Here is an 18269-nt window from a genome sequence, read left to right as displayed (position 1 = left end):
ATTTCATCCTACAACAGGACAATGACCCTAAACACACCTCCAAATTGTGCAAGAACTATTTAGAGCAGAAGCAGGCAGCTGGTATTCTATCGGTAATGGAGTGGCCAGCGCAGTCACCAGATCTGAACCCCATTGAGCTGTTGTGGGAGCAGCTTGACCGTATGGTACGCAAGAAGTGCCCATCCAACCAATCCAACTTGTGGGAGCTGTTTCTGGAAGCGTGGGGTGCAATTTCTCCAGATTACCTCAACAAATTAACAGCTAGAATGCCAAAGGTCTGCAATGCTGTAATTGCTGCAAATGGAGGATTCTTTGACGAAAGCAAAGTTTGATGTAAAAAAGATCTTATTTCAAATACAAATCATTATTTCTAACCTTGTCAATGTCTTGACTCCATTTTCTATTCATTTCACAACGTATGGTGGTGAATAAGTGTGACTTTTCAGGAAAACACAAAATTGTTTGGGTGACCCCAAACTTTTGAACGGTAGTGTACATGTACACAATTTCTCTGTTTTAAAAGTTTCCGACAAAATAACTAAAAACACAAATTAAACCAACATTAACTGGAGCACGAGACACAAGTCCGGGTCGCAGTAGTACCGCGCCACCAGATCTGCACATTTACATGATTTAATTTTCCAAAATACCATATTTCACAATGCTGCAGCACCTTTTTCACCCTGTGTGCTCTGTTTTAGCTACAGAGTAAAGCATCTCACTTTTCTTTGATCTTTGTTGGGAGTAGCACATGCACAGTACCTAGTTAAGGACTACTAGTAAAATGTAATTGCAATTTTTCTGCTAGATATTGCGATTAAGATTTGATTTCCTTTTTTTTTTTTCAACTTTAGCTAAAGTTCAATTTTCACTGCCCGTATATTTTTGGCGGAAGCCGCATCAAGCAGCACAGAGCAGATGAACCGGGCAGGAAGTCAGAGAATCCAGTCAATTTTCAAATAAAACACCATGGACCGGATTTACTAACAGGGCTGCAACTAACGATTATTTTGATAGTCGATTATTGTATCGATTATTGAAACGAATAATCGACTATTACAAATTGCAAAATTACACAATGCATCTCACTTAGCTATCAATTTTTTAATTAAACTTGAGGTTGTTCAAGGCATGTGGTTAACAGTCAAGACAGTAAAATGAATACTGCTTTCAAAAGTACATCAAGTGTGTCAATGTTAGTTTCTGTGCACTTAGGCTCAGTGTGTGAATGGTGAATGCAGATGTAGTGTAAAAGCACTTTGAGTGGTCAAAAAGACTAGAAAGGCTGCAGCAACAGAAAGTTCCGCTGAAATCCACCAAACAGGCATAGACGGTAAGAAATAAGGAGCAGCTTACATGCCGGTACCTCAACACACCGGGACAAACTGACACTATATTTATACAAAGAAAGAAATAACGTCATGCATTGGATTTGCCGAATTTACAAGACCAATGATAACAACACCATTAACAATCAATTAATTGACCACGGGAAACTGTATGGAAAACATTACAGCTCATAACTTGAAGTAACATGGCTTTAGCGTGAAGCTAGCTTGCACATGCTGCAGTTAGCAAACCTTTTTGCTGAGAGAAGAGTGAAATGCTGCCACACTTTGGAGGTTTTAGGTCATGAAGTTGTTAATACCAGATGACCTGATGTTGTGTTGTTTTAGCTGACACTGACGTTACGTCCCGATGACGTAATGAACAAATTAATTATTAAATTTGTTGGCAACAATTAGTTGTTGCACCCCTATTTACTAACACCCCGGATAAAGACTACAAAAAGACTACAAAAGTGCGTGTGCATTCTAAAATATTGCATGTGTTATTGTAGCACCTGTTATGTATGATTAACTAAGAATTATTGCGTGGATGACAAAAGGTGCAAATACAATGGAGGAGGCAGGTTTTTTTTTTCATTCTGTGCATCCCGAATATGTGGAAACCGTATGTACCTGCCCATCCTGCATAAGATTGCACTAAGTACTTGGGATAGCACACCTGAAAAACTGCTTTGGGAAACTCTAGCAGAAACAGCTACAGTATGCTGGAATGACCCAGATGTGAGGACAGGATGCAAGCTACGGGGGAGCGAGGGGGAATAAAAGATGAACTCCCCTAAAAACATGATTTGTGAAATTTTGGAGGGTCTCTAAAATATTGACAGTATGCTTTTTGTCATTAATTTTTATATTTCTGTATCATCATGGATCATGCGTAAAATCAGGAGTGTCATGCTACTAACCAATCAGAAACAGAGTAGGGCGGGTCCGGACAAGCCGGTATCCAGGGCTTCTATGGATGTGTGGGCTCCTTCTCAGAGTCCGTGCTCCCAGGTGCAACCCAGGATCCATGAAGAGTGGTTCATGTGACTATTTCATGTAGAGGGGGGGACATACACTGGATGTGCCTAACGTTCCAGTGAGATGTAAGGGCAGTCCAGGTGTTAGGGGTACCAGTCCAGCAACCTTCTCATAGGTGGCCCACCATCCTGTCACTAAGGTGATATGGTGGTAAGGTTAGTTTGGTAGACTTTGGTTTATCGCTGCTAGGGGAGACCATCATCGGACTCCACCCACTGTACCCATAGAGTCAAGTAGAGGGCGGAGCCTGTGTGAGATAGAACGAACGTCACAATATGGTAACCCTAGCACTATAAGCACAGATGGAGCTTATACATTAAACATTAAAACCTCGTGGGAGGAAGGCAACTGCAGACCATGGTTGCTTTTCTTCTGCTGCACAAATTTGGAACTACCTTTTGACTGATCTGTGCACACCGGGTGCGTCTCCATGAGACGCTTCCGGAAGCGTCTCTATGAGACGCTCTGGGGCGTTCCGTACAGACCGGAAGTTCTAGCTAGCTAGCGGCCGATGTACTAACAGGTAGGGTTAGCCTCCCTTGTGTTGCTGCAACGTAGGAAACGGGGGAGTTTCATACGGACGCTGACGGGTACCTTTAGCGTAAAATCCTTACGCTTTGTCACGCTGTCTGAAAGCGTCAGTTATGACATATTGAGATGAGAATGTGTTGGATGATGTTATAGACTCATAGGTTACACTGTAACTAAACCAGTTACATAACCCCAGAGTTGCAAATCCAGGTATCTTGGTGACTATGAGGGTGTTTTCAAGCAAGTGTTACCACTAATTACCCCAAGACATTAATTACCATTGGTAAATGGTTAAAGAGAGGGAGACAGCGGTGTGTGCCATGCACTCTCACTGTAAAATCTGATTGTGCATGCAGCCGACTTGGTTTTACGGACACAGCTTTGTGACGAAACGGGACGGCTTAGATTTAGAGGTAAAGCGGGTCGCCCACTAATCAGAAAATCATCGGTTTGATCCCTGCCTTTCCCCAAGCCAGGTCCAGCATGTTGTATTGTCTTTGGACAAAATACTGAGCCCCCCTTGTGTGTGAATAGATGATTGTGACATTGAATGGTGGAGTGGTGGAAGTCTGGAATGGCACTATTTAAGGGGTGCAGTGAATAAAACACATGCTGTTGGTGTGAGAGACCTGGGTTTGATCCCCACTGCGACACATTTTTGTCATGCAGTAGTTATTACCATACACATAATCTGCGACAATGACTATTTTGATGTAGAATATTCATATCTACTTTATCCCTTTACCACTTTAGTACTCTTTTAATTCTATCCAAAGCTAAGAGAATTTTTCAACCACCATCTATGATACAGTGACCCAGAGGAAATGCTGCTGTTGAATACAAATAATACTACGTGACTCTCCTCAACGACGATTTGCAACAAGATTTCACATTAATGTTGCACATTTGAAAGAGGAGCTACCACTTTGTTTGGCAGGAAGCCATGCATGCTACTTGTTCAGCACACGTTTATTTACATGTGGTTTAATAATTTCCGACACACCAACTGTGGCTTACAGACATATTTAGAATCCATTAAAACCATTATAGTTTAATTACTCATTAATGTTAGCGCTATGCTATGATAAACATGGCATTAGACTAATTTAATTTAAAAATTGTTAAATTAAACTGCCCATTGCCCATCAAAAATATTTAGAAGTGCTGAACTACGGAGAAATGATAGGACCGTTCACCAGAACTGCCACACTGTTTCAGAAATAAATCTACAATCAAGTCTGTCAAAACCATACCCTTCACCACTCAACTATTGTAACATTAAACATACTGTTGTAACCTGGTAGGAAGCCAGGAAGAGACAATGACAAACAAGAGGTTCGTAAGTATGGTGATGAATGTTTTCAGGAGAGGAGAAGTGAGGAGGGTTATTATTATTATTATTATTCAAGTCATGTATTTAACATGACAAATGACCAATTTACCAGGAACATAGCCCTCTGCACACTCCGGTAGACTCCAGTCATGTGATTCTTTTGTTTTGTGGTGGGCAGTGTTCAACAACACAACAGGGGAGCTCATAAATCGGCCGTTATAAACGCAGATACCAATTTATCTTTATTATCTATTATTAGCTCATATTGGCCAAAAATATCTGCATAACAATAAATCGGTCAGGCTCTAATGATAATATCATTTTCACATTTAGAAGGAAACACAGTTCCTCTCGTCTCATCTGGCCGGATTCTTGCGCTCTGTCGGCTCGTAACACTGTCGGCTCGTGCCTGGCTAATCCTTGTTCTGGTATGTTGGAGCCGGCCTCTATGAAGATATGGGCTCTGCAGTCTCACATGCAGCTGCTGCAGCCTGCAGCTCCTTAAAACTTTCATTCAGTCGTACAACCTTGTGTTGTATAATGGTAAATTAACTACCCCGATGCCATGATCATCTCAGGGCTTAGGAGTTCTTGTCTTTACTATCAGAGAAAGAAGATAGTGTGCAGGAAACAAATACTTATAATTAACCACTGAAAATGTATATGTAATGTAAATGATTCATGTGGCACACTCCATATTTTATGATTACTTGTATAATCTTAAAACATCTGAATAACTCTCTCTATTTGTGTTTTTCTGTACCTCCTTCTGTCTCTTGTCTTCCTCTGCATACTGCTGGCCCAAACACATCCACCAACTCCAGACAATGCCAATAAGCTGCTGCTGTCTATGTTTGCCCTCGAGATGTTCATGAAGATGTATGCTCTAGGCTTGCCGTCTTACTTCATATCTCTCTTCAATCGCTTTGACTGCTTTGTGGTGTCCACTGGCATTACGGAGCTCATCCTAGTCCGCATGGGCGTCATGTCAGTCATGGGCATCTCTGTGCTGCGCTGCATACGCCTGCTTCGCCTGCTCAAAGTCACCAGGTGAGATAGTCTTCATTAAGCATAGCTGTTATGTGCACTTTGTAGTAGAAATCACTGACCTGACCACAGAAAGACTCAGAAAGGCTTCTTTACTTTTTGTCATCAATCTTTATTGAAAATGTTGTGTTTCCCCCTTGAATGGTAGTTATCATCTTATTCTTTTAGGTTTTGCTGTTTGATAATTGATCCTTCAGCTCTCTTAAAGCATGGTGTACACCTACCTGCATGAGGCTTAAATTACACAATAATTAGGGTTCAAACCGCGAAGCGGTAGATCCATTCTGTGTTTTTGTGTTGTAATCATAGTAATCATTCTGGTTTTTAATAGGGCCTGAGCACGAAACGTGTGAGGTCCCTATGGAAACTGAAGGGATTTGTTTTTAGGGCCCAAGCACGAACCGTGCGAGGTCCCTATTGAAACTGAAGGGATTCATTAGGGCCCGAGCACGAACTGTGCGAGGTCCTTATTAAAATTATTATTAAATTAAAATAAATTTTTTCCTCCTGCAAAGTAACCTCAATGTTATAATGCCTAAACATACGCGAAAACTCACCAAACTTTGCACATAATTCAGACTGGGCAAAAATTTCTTATTTTATGGGTTTCGCGCATGGGCATGGAAAAATGGCTCGCTAGCACCCCCTACAGATCAGCCCCCAGAAAATTTACACACTTTGTACTTTAACAAACTCCTCCTAGGGAATTAGTCCGATCGACTTCAATGTGCTTCGATGTGCTCTCTAAACCCTTTGATGATTACAAGTTGTGCAAACGGTGAGTGGATGATTTGACAAAACATTCGACAAAACAGGAAGTTGTTAAAACTTCAGTGTACATGCTCACATCTGTACCAAATTTGACATATATGATATATGATATGCCCTGAACACATCCATATGACAATATTAACTCAAAGTCATAGCGCCACCTGCTGGCAACAGGAAATGACACGTTTTACTACTACTGACTACTCCTAGTGGGTTGGCCATATCAGCTTCAAAACTGTCCCAGAAAACCCTTAATACATTGACCATGCCATGTTGTAAAACTTGAGTTTTCAGTAAACGGCGTGGCGGTGGCGAAGTTACAGGCTTCGCTATGACACAGGAAGTTGTTGTAACTTGACTGTACATGCTCAGATCTGCACGAAATTTTGCACGTTTACGTCCCGCCTGAATACATGTACATGCCAACATTCACCAGTAGTCATAGCGCCACCTGCTGGCAACAGGAAATGACCTTTAACGAAGCAACCCCCCGTGGTACATTTCACCTACATGTATGTAATTTCTGTGGCACATGTATCATGTCTAACTGCAGTTAATCCACCTGCTGTCCCCTAGCTGACTCATCTGTATGACAAAATAGTCCCTGAAATACAGTCAAATCAGCTAATATTAGCTAGCGAGTATTGATGACTGGATGAAGCATTATGTAGCTTTGGGGCTTTAAGCTAAGCAAACACAGTTACATCTGGTGGCGTGTACAACTTATAGCAGCACTTTTAGACTGAAGCCGAAACACCATGATAACTCGCTAATACTAATAATTTTGGTCTCATGTGTGCAATGAAGTCTCCAAAATTGTCCTTAGTTGTGGATGTGAGTGTGAGTGGTTGTTTGTTTATGTGGCGCCCTGTCATGGACTGGCGACCTGTCCATGGTGTACCCCGCCTTTCGTCCGATGTCAGCTGGGATTGGCTCCAGCCCCCCGCGACCCTGTATGCAGGATAAGCAGTTGACAATGGATGGATGGATGGCTAGATGTGCAATGAAAGCCAAAGAGGGTTAGGAGAGGGGTTAACCCTAACCTGACGGTTGATATGAGATTTGTGATGTGATTGGACAGTGATATTCACGAAATTAGCATATTACTTTTGTTACATTCGAACAGAACATCTCAAATCTCAAATTTTTTTTGAATATGGTGGAAAAGTTAATTGTGAGCACAAGAACCAGACTGAGAGATAGGCTACTTGGTATATTTGTCATCAGGAGGTAATGTCCACATACTTAATCCCACTCTCTCATGTCTTTCTAATCTTTATCGCCATATTTCTCAATTATTCTTGCTTCTTATCCCACTAATGTCCTGAGATTAGCTGTAAAACGCCCTGAGATGATCATTTTATACAAGCTCAGGCACAATATAGTTAAACTGTGTGGTTCACAGGAGGGAAACAAGCCTCGGAATCCTCGGAATCAGCCGAACATCTCTAATGGCGAGATAATATCACCTAATAACATCTAACTAGCCAGCAATAGTCACTTAAACTCAAGTGTTACAGCTGCAGACTCACAAACCTGAAACACTTGTCCGTGGGTTCACTGTCTGACGCTGCTTCTCTCTGTGAATGGCCAGTGCAGTTTATCTCTCCGAGTAAAAAACTTTATCCATAACATCAGCTCGTTAGCTAGCTAACAAGCTCACTCACTGAGGGGGCGCCAGTGAATAGACAACAGCCACCTATCACGACAACAAAGAAGAAGAGTTCTATTTTTCTTCTTCTTTAGTGTTTATTAGCGGTTGACAAACCAGCTGAAAGATGCGTTACCGCCACCACAGTAAAAGAGCTTTTGCTCTGTTGCTTTGCCGCTTCAGTTAGAAAGACGGAGGGGAAATGAAGCAAAGTTGAACTTAGTTTAAAAACCTAAAAGATCCGGGGCTTTTGACAAAACATTCAGGGCTTAAACCCAATTAGCCACCCCCCGCTCCGCCTATGATCTACATGCCAATATTCAGTTATAGTTGTAATGTAAGTTCTATGTGGCGCTACAAAGGGGACACAGGAAGTGATCATGAACACCTTTGTGCTGCGTCCGAAGTCCGAAGCGTGTGGCAAATTCACACCAACAGAGTAACAGAATCTGCTACACGGCCACCTCACAACTCGACGCAGCTGCAGCTTTAAGCTTTTTTATGGCTTGTTGAGTGGCTGTACAAAATTTAGTGCAAATAGTCCCTACGTGGCGTTATTTAACCTGAAATATTTGTTTCTCCATAACCACAATTCCGATTGATACCAACCTTGGGTCAGTTTTTCCCCATGGGCCCCTGACACCTGAAAACTTTGGTGCAACTCGACCTAAAGGTGACGCTATAATCGAACCTCAAATACCGTGGGAAAATCCCATTCATTTGGATGGGATTTTGAACCAAGGTACATTTTGCCTCATAACTACCCGCCACTATATCGCACATTCATAAACCTTATGTCTACGTGTTTCGGGGATATTGCCTATTGGTATGGTATAGGACACGCCTTTGTGCGATGACCTTTGTGCGATGACGTTCACTAAAGCAAATGCGTGTGAGAGTTGTCAGCTGTGACTGCTACCAATGCTGCTGCAAAGTACTGCTCCGTCAGCAATTTAAAATCCTTTAGCGCTACCTACAGGTAAAAGAATCACATGCCACAGACTAGGAGGAGTTGTGTGGAACCTATCTGCAGGAAGGGGCATCCCTCTTGAGTAGTGACATCACTGGCTGGAGGGGGGGACACACACACAAGACGGGATGACCCAGTTACTAATTTGGATTCCCCCATTTGAAAAGATAGTAACCAAATGCATTCCTCGTAAAACATTTATTTAGGCTGCACAAACAGTCCACTCACTTAACGAGGTGGCCGAAGAAATATGACTTGTTGTAAATGACAATAAAATAGTGTTATTTTTCCATAATGTGTTTTTATAAGCAGCATATCACATTCACATGCTGGCACACAGCGTTTGGCTCAATAAGGCAACAAACGTGATAATAATAGGGTAAACTATGCACTCATATTTGCTCGACCGATGGATTGAAAAAATTTGTCCTCCTCTTCACCTTATTTATGAGAATAAATTGCACTGCATGCAAGTATTAATTAATATGATTCCTGATTAAACTGTACAACATAAACGGATTTCTCCATTTGTATTTATTATCTTCAATCATGGTTCTGTTTGTGCGCCGCATATTATTAGGGCCCGAGCACGAACCGTGTGAGGTCCCTATTGAAAGTGAAGGGATTTTGTTTTGTTTTTTGTTTTTTTCTGCAAAATATGATCAATTTTGGGGGCCTAAACATACTCGAAAACTCACCAAACTTTGCCCACATGTCAGAAGTGGTGAAAAATTACGTAATTTTCTGGTGACATGTATTATATCAAGACACACAAAAAAGCCTCAAGAACCCATACCCTAAACTCAACAGGAAGTCAGCCATTTTGAATTGAAAGTGCGATTTTAACCGATTTTTCACCGTTTACAGGGTGCGTACTTTAACTAACTCCTCCAGAATTAATCTGATCAACTTCAAATTTCTGCTGTGCCTTCTACAGGCATTGACAATAAAAAGTTGTGCTATCTGTGAGTTTTCGTCAATGGGCGTGATGTCCAAAATCGATGAATCGCCAACAGGAAGCTGGTCTCGTCTGCACCAATGTAGGATTAGAGTCCCGCCCTGAACACATGTACATGCCGACATTCACCCACAGTCATAGCGCCACCTGCTGGCAACAGGAAGTGACCTTTAACAAAGCAGCCCCCGCAGCGCGTTTCACCTGCGTGTACGGATTTTCTGTGGTACGTGTATCTTGTCCAGACGCACAAAAAAGTCTCTTGGAGCCATAGCCTAAACCCAACAGGAAGTCGGCCATTTTGAATTTTACGTCAAATTTTGGATGATTTACACACTCCATACTTTAATGAACTCCTCCTAGGGATTTAGTCCAATCGATTTAAAATTTCTGCTGTGCCTTCTAAAGGCATTGCCGATGAAAAGTTGTGCTACCTGTGAGTTTTCGTCGATGGGCGTGTCCGTGGCGTGGTGCCAAATATCAACTCTTCACCATGACACAGGAAGTTTGGCAGTATCCCGCAAACATGAAAACATAGGTTTTTTGAATGTACGATGTAGTGGGGTGTAGTTATGAGGCAAAATGTTTGTTGGTTTAAATCCCATTCAAATGAATGGGATTTTCTGATGGTATTTGAGCTTCGATTATACCGCCAACTTTTGGCCGAATTGAACGACATTTTTCAGGTGTCACCAATAATTTTTTTCATTCCTCGAGGCACAGGCCAAGGAGGTGGAGTTGCAGCTATCTTTGACTCTACCCTACTAATCAGCTCTAAACATAAACTAAATTATAACTCATTTGAAAGCCTTGTTCTTAGTCTTTCACACCCAAGTTGGAAATCAATGCAACCACTTCTATTTGTTATAGTGTACCAAGCACCTGGTCCGTAAACTTATCTGAATTTGCAGAGTTTTTGTCAACTTTAGTCTTTAAAACGGACAAAGTTATTATTGTAGGGAATTTTAATATTCATGTGGACACTGAGAATTTAGATTCGATTGGCTTCTTTCAGAGTGTTCATGAACCGACTCACTGTTTTAACCACACCCTCGACCTTGTTCTGCTGTATGGTATTGAAATTGAACATTTAATAGTGTTCCCACAGAACCCCTTTTTATCTGGCCACTATTTGATAACTTCTGAATTTGTATTGCTGAACTACACGCCATTAGGCAAAGATTTCCATACAAGATGATAGTGCTGTAGCTAAATTCAAGGATGTGATTCCATAAGCTTTTATTCATTATCAAGTCAAAGTAACTCCTATGCTAATTTCAGTCCCTCCCAAATCATCTTGTTGATAGTGCAGCAGGCTCGCTGTGAATGACACTTGACTCTGTTGCCCCTCTAAAAAAGAAAATGATAAAACAAAGACTGTTAGCTCCATGGTATAACACTGAAACTTGCAAAGTAAAGCAAATATCGTGGAAACTTGAGAGGAATTGGCATTCCACCAAACTGGAAAATTCTCGTTTAATTTGGCAAGATAGTCTTAAAACGGGAAGGCCCGCCGTAATGCTAGATCAGCATAATACTTTGTTATTAACAGAGGAAAATTGGAACAACCCCAGGTTTCTTTTCAGCACTGTAGCCAGGCTGACAGAGTCACGGCTCTATTGAGCCAAAGCTCTCAGTAGTAACGACTTCATGAGCTTCTTTAATCCTAAAATTCTAACTATTAGAGACAAAATTCACCCAGACTTACCCTCAACTGGCACCGACTTATCTCTAAACTCAGAAACCTTAGAAACGGCTGAAGAACGAGATATATGTTTAGACTGCTTTGCTTCCCTCAATGTTTACCAACTAACTTCAATAATTTCTTCATCTAAACCATCAACCTGCCTCTTAGACCCCATCCCAACTAGGCTGCTTAAAGAAGTTTTACCCTTAGTCAGCACTTCTATACTAGATATGATCAATCTGTCTTTATTAACAGGTTATGTTTAAAGTAGCTGTAATTAAACCTCTTCTGATATTTTTTTTTATAGCCAACTATAGACCTATATCTAACCTTCCATTTCTCTCTAAGATCCTTGAGAAAGCAGTCGCCAAGCAGCTGTGTGACTTTCTACAGAGCAATAGTTTATTTGAGGATTTTGAGTCAGGATTTAGAGCTCATCATAGCACAGAGACAGCACTGGTGAAAACTACTAACGACCTCCTTATTGCATCAGACAAAGGACTTGTCTCTGTACTGGTTTTATTAGATCTTAGTGCTGCATTTGATACCATTGACCATCAGATCCTATTGCAGAGACTGGAACATTTCATTGGCATTAAAGGAACCGCTCTAAGCTGGTTTAAGTCCTATTTATCAGATCGATTTCAGTTTGTACATGTTAACGATGAGTCCTCCATGCATGCCAAAGTTAGTCATGGAGTTCCTCAAGGATCTGTGCTCGGACCAGTCCTCTTCACTTTATATATTCTTCCTTTAGGCAATATTATCAGGAAACACTCCATAAACTTTCATTGTTATGCACGATACTCAGTTATATCTATCGATCAAGCACGTGTTCTGACAGGAACCAGGAAAAGAGATCATATTTCTTTTGTCTTATATTTCTTTTCTCTGCATTGGCTTCCAGTAAAATCCAGAATAGAATTTAAAATCCTTATTCAGAATCAGAATCAGTTTTGCCACGTATGTGTACACATACGAGGAATTTGACTCAGGATTGTACATTGCTCACGATGTGCTTACTTATACAATAATAAAATAATAATATAATAATAATAAAATCAGACACAAACTACAGAATAGACAACACTAATATACACACTATGAACAAAACAATAAAGACATATTGACAAATAGTGCAGTAATCAGAGTGCAAAGGATTCAAGAGTAAACTATTCTCATTATGTACATGTTGAAGGTGGATATGATATACATGTACACATGTACACATGGTGATGGAGCATAGTGCAAAGGATGCTGGAAAAAATAAATAAGACCTATGACCTCATGACCTGAGGTAGGTGTATTGGTATACAGTATATACAATATGACACAGTATGAACATAGTATGAACAGCACTGAAATAGAGAATGGTGAATAAATAAATAATAAATGGAAACCAGTAAACAGGTGCTGATTAGAGACAGAGTTACTGGGTTATTGCACAGGAATCTTTCCTGACAATGTAAGTCAGAAATCAGTTCACTCTGTTCATCAGAGTGATGGCTTGTGGGAAGAAACTGTTCGTGAGTCTGTTGGTTTTGGCGTACAGTGCTCTGTAGCGGGGAGGAGCTGGAACAAGTTGTGTCCGGGGTGAGATGGATCTGCAGTGTTTCCTGCTCTGGAAATGTATCCTGTGTGGAGGGCAGGTTGGCACGGATTATTTTTTCTGCAGTCCTGACTGTCCGTTGTAGTCTGCTCCTGTCCTTTTTGGAAATGGAAATGCTCCGTACTTGTATAGCGCCTTTCGCCCACTCAAAGCGCTTTTACACTACATCCACACATTCATACACTGAGCCTAAGTGCTCAAACGGAAACTAACATTCACACTCACTCATACACTGGGGCAATTCAGGTTCAGTATCTTGCCCAAGGACACTTCGACATGCAACCAGGGGGGAGCCAGGGATTGAACCGGCGACCTTCCGATTAACGGCCAACCCGCTCTACCTCCTGAGCCACAGCCGTGGCAGATCCGAACCAGACAGTGATGGAGGTGCAGAGAACAGACTGGATGATGGCTGTGTAGAACTGGATCAGCAGCTCCTTAGGCAGGTTGAGCTTCCTGAGCTGACGCAGGAAGTGCATCCTCTGCTGGGCCTTCTTGATAATGGTGTCAGTGTTGGGCTCCCACTTCAGGTCCTGGGATATAGTGGATCCCAGAAACCTGAAGGATTCCACAGCAGACACAGGGCTGTTGCGTATGGTGATGGGGGGCAGAGTGGGGGGGCTCCTCCTGAAGTCCACGGTCATCTCCACAGTTTTGAGCGTGTTAAGCTCCAGGTTGTTCTGACCGCACCAGAGAGCCAGCTGATCAACCTCCCGTCTGTAGGCCGACTTGTCACCGTCCCGGATGAGGCCGATGACCGTTGTGCCGTCAGCGAACTTCAGGAGTTTGACAGATGGGTCCCCTGAGGTGCAGTCGTTGGTGTAGAGGGAGAAGAGCAGTGGGGAGAGCACACACCCCTGGGGGCCGCCAGTGCTGATAGTCCGGGTGCTGGATGTGATGTTCCCCAGCCTCACCTGCTGACTCCTGTCAGTCAGGAAGTCTGTGATCCACTGACAGGTGGAGGCTGGCACAGTGAGCTGGGTGAGTTTGGTGCTGAGGATGTCCGGGATGATGGTGTTGAACGCCGAGCTGAAGTCCACGAATAGGATCCTAGCATATGTCCCTGGAGAATCGAGGTGTTGCAGGATGTGATACAGACCCAAGTGGACAGCATCATCCACTGACCTGTTAGCCCTGTAGGCAAACTGCAGGGGGTCCAGCAAGGGGCCTGTAATGTCCTTCAGGTGGACCAACACCAGTCTTTCAATGGACTTCATGACTACAGATGTCAGGGCGACAGGCCTGTAGTCATTTAGTCCAGAGATGGAGGGGTTTTTTGGGACCGGAGCGTTTGAAGCAGGAGGGAACTTCACACAGCTCCAGTGATTTGTTGAAGATCTGAGTGAAGATGGGGGCCAGCTGGTCCGCACAGATTTTCAGGCACAATGGTGAGACACCGTCAGGTCCAGGAGCCTTCCTGATCTTCTGCCTTTGGAAGAGGTGGCTCACGTCCTCTTCACAGATCTTCTCACATACAAAGCTCTTAATGGTCAGGCACTATCTTAAAGAGCTCATAGTACCTTACTACCCCACCAGAGCACTGTGCTCCCAGAACGCAGGGTTACTTGTGGTTCCTAGAGTCTCCAAAAGTAGAACGGGAGCCAGAGCTTTCAGCTATCAAGATCCTCTCATGTGGAACCAGGTGCCAGTTTGGGTTCAGGAGGCAGACACCATCTCCACATTTAAGACTAGGCTTAAGACTTTTCTCTTTGATAAGGTGGTGATCAGGTGAGTCCTGAACCATCCCTTAGTTATGCTGCTATAGGCCTAGACTGCCGTGGGACTTCCCATGATGCACTGAGCTCCTCTCTCCTCTTCTTTCTCTCCCTCTGTATGCAACCTCATCCCATTAATGCATGTTACTAACTCGACTTCTTCCCTTTCCCGTAGTCTTGTGCTTTCTCGTCCTTCTCCTCTCTCCTCCTTATTACTTCCTGCAGGTGTTTCTGGCTCTGGAGCTGTGGAGTTGGATCTGTGGTTGCGAGTCACCTGCTGCTCCTATGTTCCTGCTTGACACCCTAGTACTGATGTTTAAGAGTCCACATTTAACTCTCCTATTCGTTTGCACTATTGCTCTTGTGGTTTTAATTTTTATGAGGTTTTTATGCACAGCTCCTCTTCTGTTTACCTTTTTAAATAATTTCGATGGTCGGGGGGGGCAGACACCGTCACTATAGGATTTTCACTAAGTAACTCCTGAAATGGAGGAGCAGAGAAGTGTGTTAGACTGCGACTCTGCGTAGGGTTTTGGGTGGGTAACTGCTGAAAAAGAAGGGCAGACAAGTGTGTTAGACTGCGACTCTGCCTCCTGGTCTCAACTCTGGGTTGTCATGGATTTGGTCATGATTCAGAGGGGTGTCAAACCTTTGGCAATATGGTGTATGTTGTGAGAAGAACATTTGACCGTTCAGTGCTCTCTGCTGGACAAACTATGCCATTTCAAAAGAAATATAAATTCCGTTATAAGTTAGAAATCCTCTGGTGGAGCCACATTTTATGATTGAACACATCTGGTGCAATAACTGATGATTTTCTCAACTGATGTTGTGTTTCCTAGGTACTGGACATCTCTCAGCAATCTGGTGGTTTCCCTCTTAAACTCGGTCCGTTCCATTGCCTGCTTGCTGCTGCTGCTCTTCCTTTTCATTGTCATCTTCTCCCTGCTGGGTATGCAGGTGTTTGGAGGGAAGTTCAACTTCCCAAACCAACCCAAACCGCGCAGCACCTTTGACAGCTTCCCGCAGGCCCTCATCACAGTGTTCCAGGTACAAAAGGGGCTTTTCTGGCATCCACTGTTCAAAGTAACCATAATGTGTGAGTTGACTGTGGGCTATTTGGAGCACCTCTGAGGCAGTTTGAATGGGCCCCAAACTGTCCTGGTCGAATTATCAGGAATACAGATTAGGTACTGCTTTTTAAGAAAATCTGGTTCATTGATAAAGATTAGAATTTTGTTGCCCCAGCTGCTAATGGTAGAACCCTCAATCAATCAACTGTTGTATTCTGTGTCAGAGTAAATTCATTAATCTTGCAATTATACAACTGAATTGTTACAGTTCCTACATTTTCACCCCTCCATAGTAGTGTTGTGTCGTTCAAAGAACGTTTCGTTTATTTGACCTAATCTTGTATATGACTCAGGCGGAACAAGTAGTTTGAGGGAGTAATCCGTTAATTTTCACGCATGCGTGAATAGTCTTGGCCTCTTACGTTCACTCGTCAGACGGCAGCTGCATGGGCTCAGCACAGGAAACAGTATTGATTAGTTCACAACTCATAACTGGGTCTCTGGTATTGAGTCTTTCATTTGTCACGTGACATCTCGGCTACTGTAGAGCAGGAACGAACTAATCGTTCATCACTCACTTGGCTCCTCCTCAGGCTTTCATTCATTGAGCACGCTGAGTTACTGCCAGCGCCGGAGAATGAGAGGTTGTCAGGTAACAGTCACTGGTCTAACATTATATATCTATTTGGTTTATTATATGACATTTAATAAAGCATGGGTTATTACAGCGCAGCGATGTTGTTCAATAGTTTTTATAGCCCTGGCAGGGTTCTACCGGGAGCTGAATTACCTCAGAGGTCGTCTCCAATCCAAAACAAACGGACCCAGTAATTAAAACATTAAAAAACAGCCACATAGCAACGTTAGCGTTATCCCTGTGGTGTGTTTACAGCTAACATCTGATCTGGATCCGCCAGAAAATGTAACGTAATGTAACATGGCTAAATTAGTTATGAATTTTAATAAATTTATGAGAATTAATGCCAAATTATGAATTTTAATATTCATAAAATCAAAAAAATATTACTCGTTTCGGGGGAACCACCGGAGTTGTTATAATCCTAGAGTCTCCGGACCTCTAGGTAGCTTTTAATAATTATACAATTATTACTAGTGATCAGTTAGTTAATAATCGCTAAATTATCTTAAATCAATCAGTCAGTCTCATATCTAAAGGGTCAATTCTCTTGGCAGGGAAAATAAACAATGGCTGAACAATGAGAAATGGAGGTTGTGGGAAGCATTTGACTCATACGGCAGAGGAGAACTAATGAAAGTAAGCTATGAGTTTAGGAGTTAAAAGGAAATATTAATATACGGGACATCCCTGACCACAGAATGTTTGTTAGGTCTTACGGCTTGTCGACGGCCTGCTTTGGCCTGTTGCACGGGTCCCACGCTAGCTGCCAAATCCTGGCTTTTTGCTAGGGATTCTCCGGGGTTCTCCGTGTCTGAAGAAAACGCTGTCCTCCGTCTGGCAAATCGGCTGTTTTGAGGTTTCCTTCGTTGCCGCTGGTGAGACCACGTGGCTTGGTCTGACCTCGGTGAAGTTGGCTCGACGAACAAGCTTAAAAGGGAACTTGGTCGTTCCTGAATTAGTGCAGTGTAACTTAACGGACTGATAACTTTAACCAAACAAAAGAAAGAAAAAAATATAACAAACTGAGGGGCAGATCAATGTCGCGGCACTTCGCGTGTGTAGCTTCAAGCGAACAAAGGCCTGTTGCGCTGGTCGAACTCTTAGGGCGTTGCCTGGAGAGGCACGCTGGACGTGTGCCAAAGCGTCCAGAGAGCAGAGCGGAAGACCAGGGCACGAGGGGAAGAGCAGAGCAGAGAGAGAGAGAGTGACATCGCATGTCGTGCTTTTGTTGTCTGGGGCGTGGTTCCCCAGAGGGCAGTCCTTTGTTCCCGAGGGGCTGCCTTTCTTTAAATGTCTAAAAAAAAATCTATTTGCGCGTATTATAATCAAATATCTTCCACAATCAAACCTCAATGGTCAAACGGTTGTACCGTTCTAAGTTAAGTATTTGGTAACAGGAAACAATTGTCACATTATTGGTCAGGATAAGTGGGTGACATTTATACATTAACGACATTTCTGACGATGGTATGTAATACTTATTTCGTCCACTTGGGGGAGCTCAGGTTACATGAGGAAAGTTTAGATTAACCCAAAACAATCTTTCCTTAGGAAATCGGGAATTCAACCTTAAATTCAAGCTGGATAATTAATATGGTATAGTAGGACATTTCTTTATCATAATTTCTAAAGGAATTGTGTGAGAAAGTATTGTGAACAATAATCTTGCTGAAAATAAAAACACTGCAAAAGTAACTTAATTAGATTATTTTCAGCACTAATATCAACAACAGATAGCAGTTAATGCATTGGGTCTTGGGAGACTGCAGTCTTTGTTTATTTAAAGTTCGGCTGTCCTGGATTATGGGTGGGTGAGACAAGGAGTATCCCTTTGATGGGGTAATGAAACACAGAGCAAGGTCAGTTGCCACTGTTACGTGTGTGTGTGTGTGTGTGGGGGGGGGGGGGGGGGGGGGGG

The 18269-nt window shown here is 42.6% G+C and overlaps 1 protein-coding gene across 1 annotated transcript in view; it reads left to right on the top strand.

The window, feature by feature from the left end:
- The window catches only part of LOC123987112 (dihydropyridine-sensitive L-type skeletal muscle calcium channel subunit alpha-1-like), a 70760-nt gene that overhangs the window by 23560 nt on the left and 28931 nt on the right, over positions 1 to 18269 (top strand). Inside the window, exons 7-8 of the mRNA XM_046075725.1 lie at positions 5058 to 5283; positions 15481 to 15688. Of these exons, the coding sequence (XP_045931681.1) occupies positions 5058 to 5283; positions 15481 to 15688 (434 nt within the window). The remainder of the gene's footprint in view (positions 1 to 5057; positions 5284 to 15480; positions 15689 to 18269) is intronic.

Source organism: Micropterus dolomieu, linkage group LG18 (genome assembly GCF_021292245.1).
Source record: "Micropterus dolomieu isolate WLL.071019.BEF.003 ecotype Adirondacks linkage group LG18, ASM2129224v1, whole genome shotgun sequence".
NCBI lineage: Eukaryota > Metazoa > Chordata > Actinopteri > Centrarchiformes > Centrarchidae > Micropterus > Micropterus dolomieu.
The sequence above is the reverse complement of the archived record's forward strand: the minus strand, read 5'-3'. Positions and strand labels throughout refer to the sequence as shown.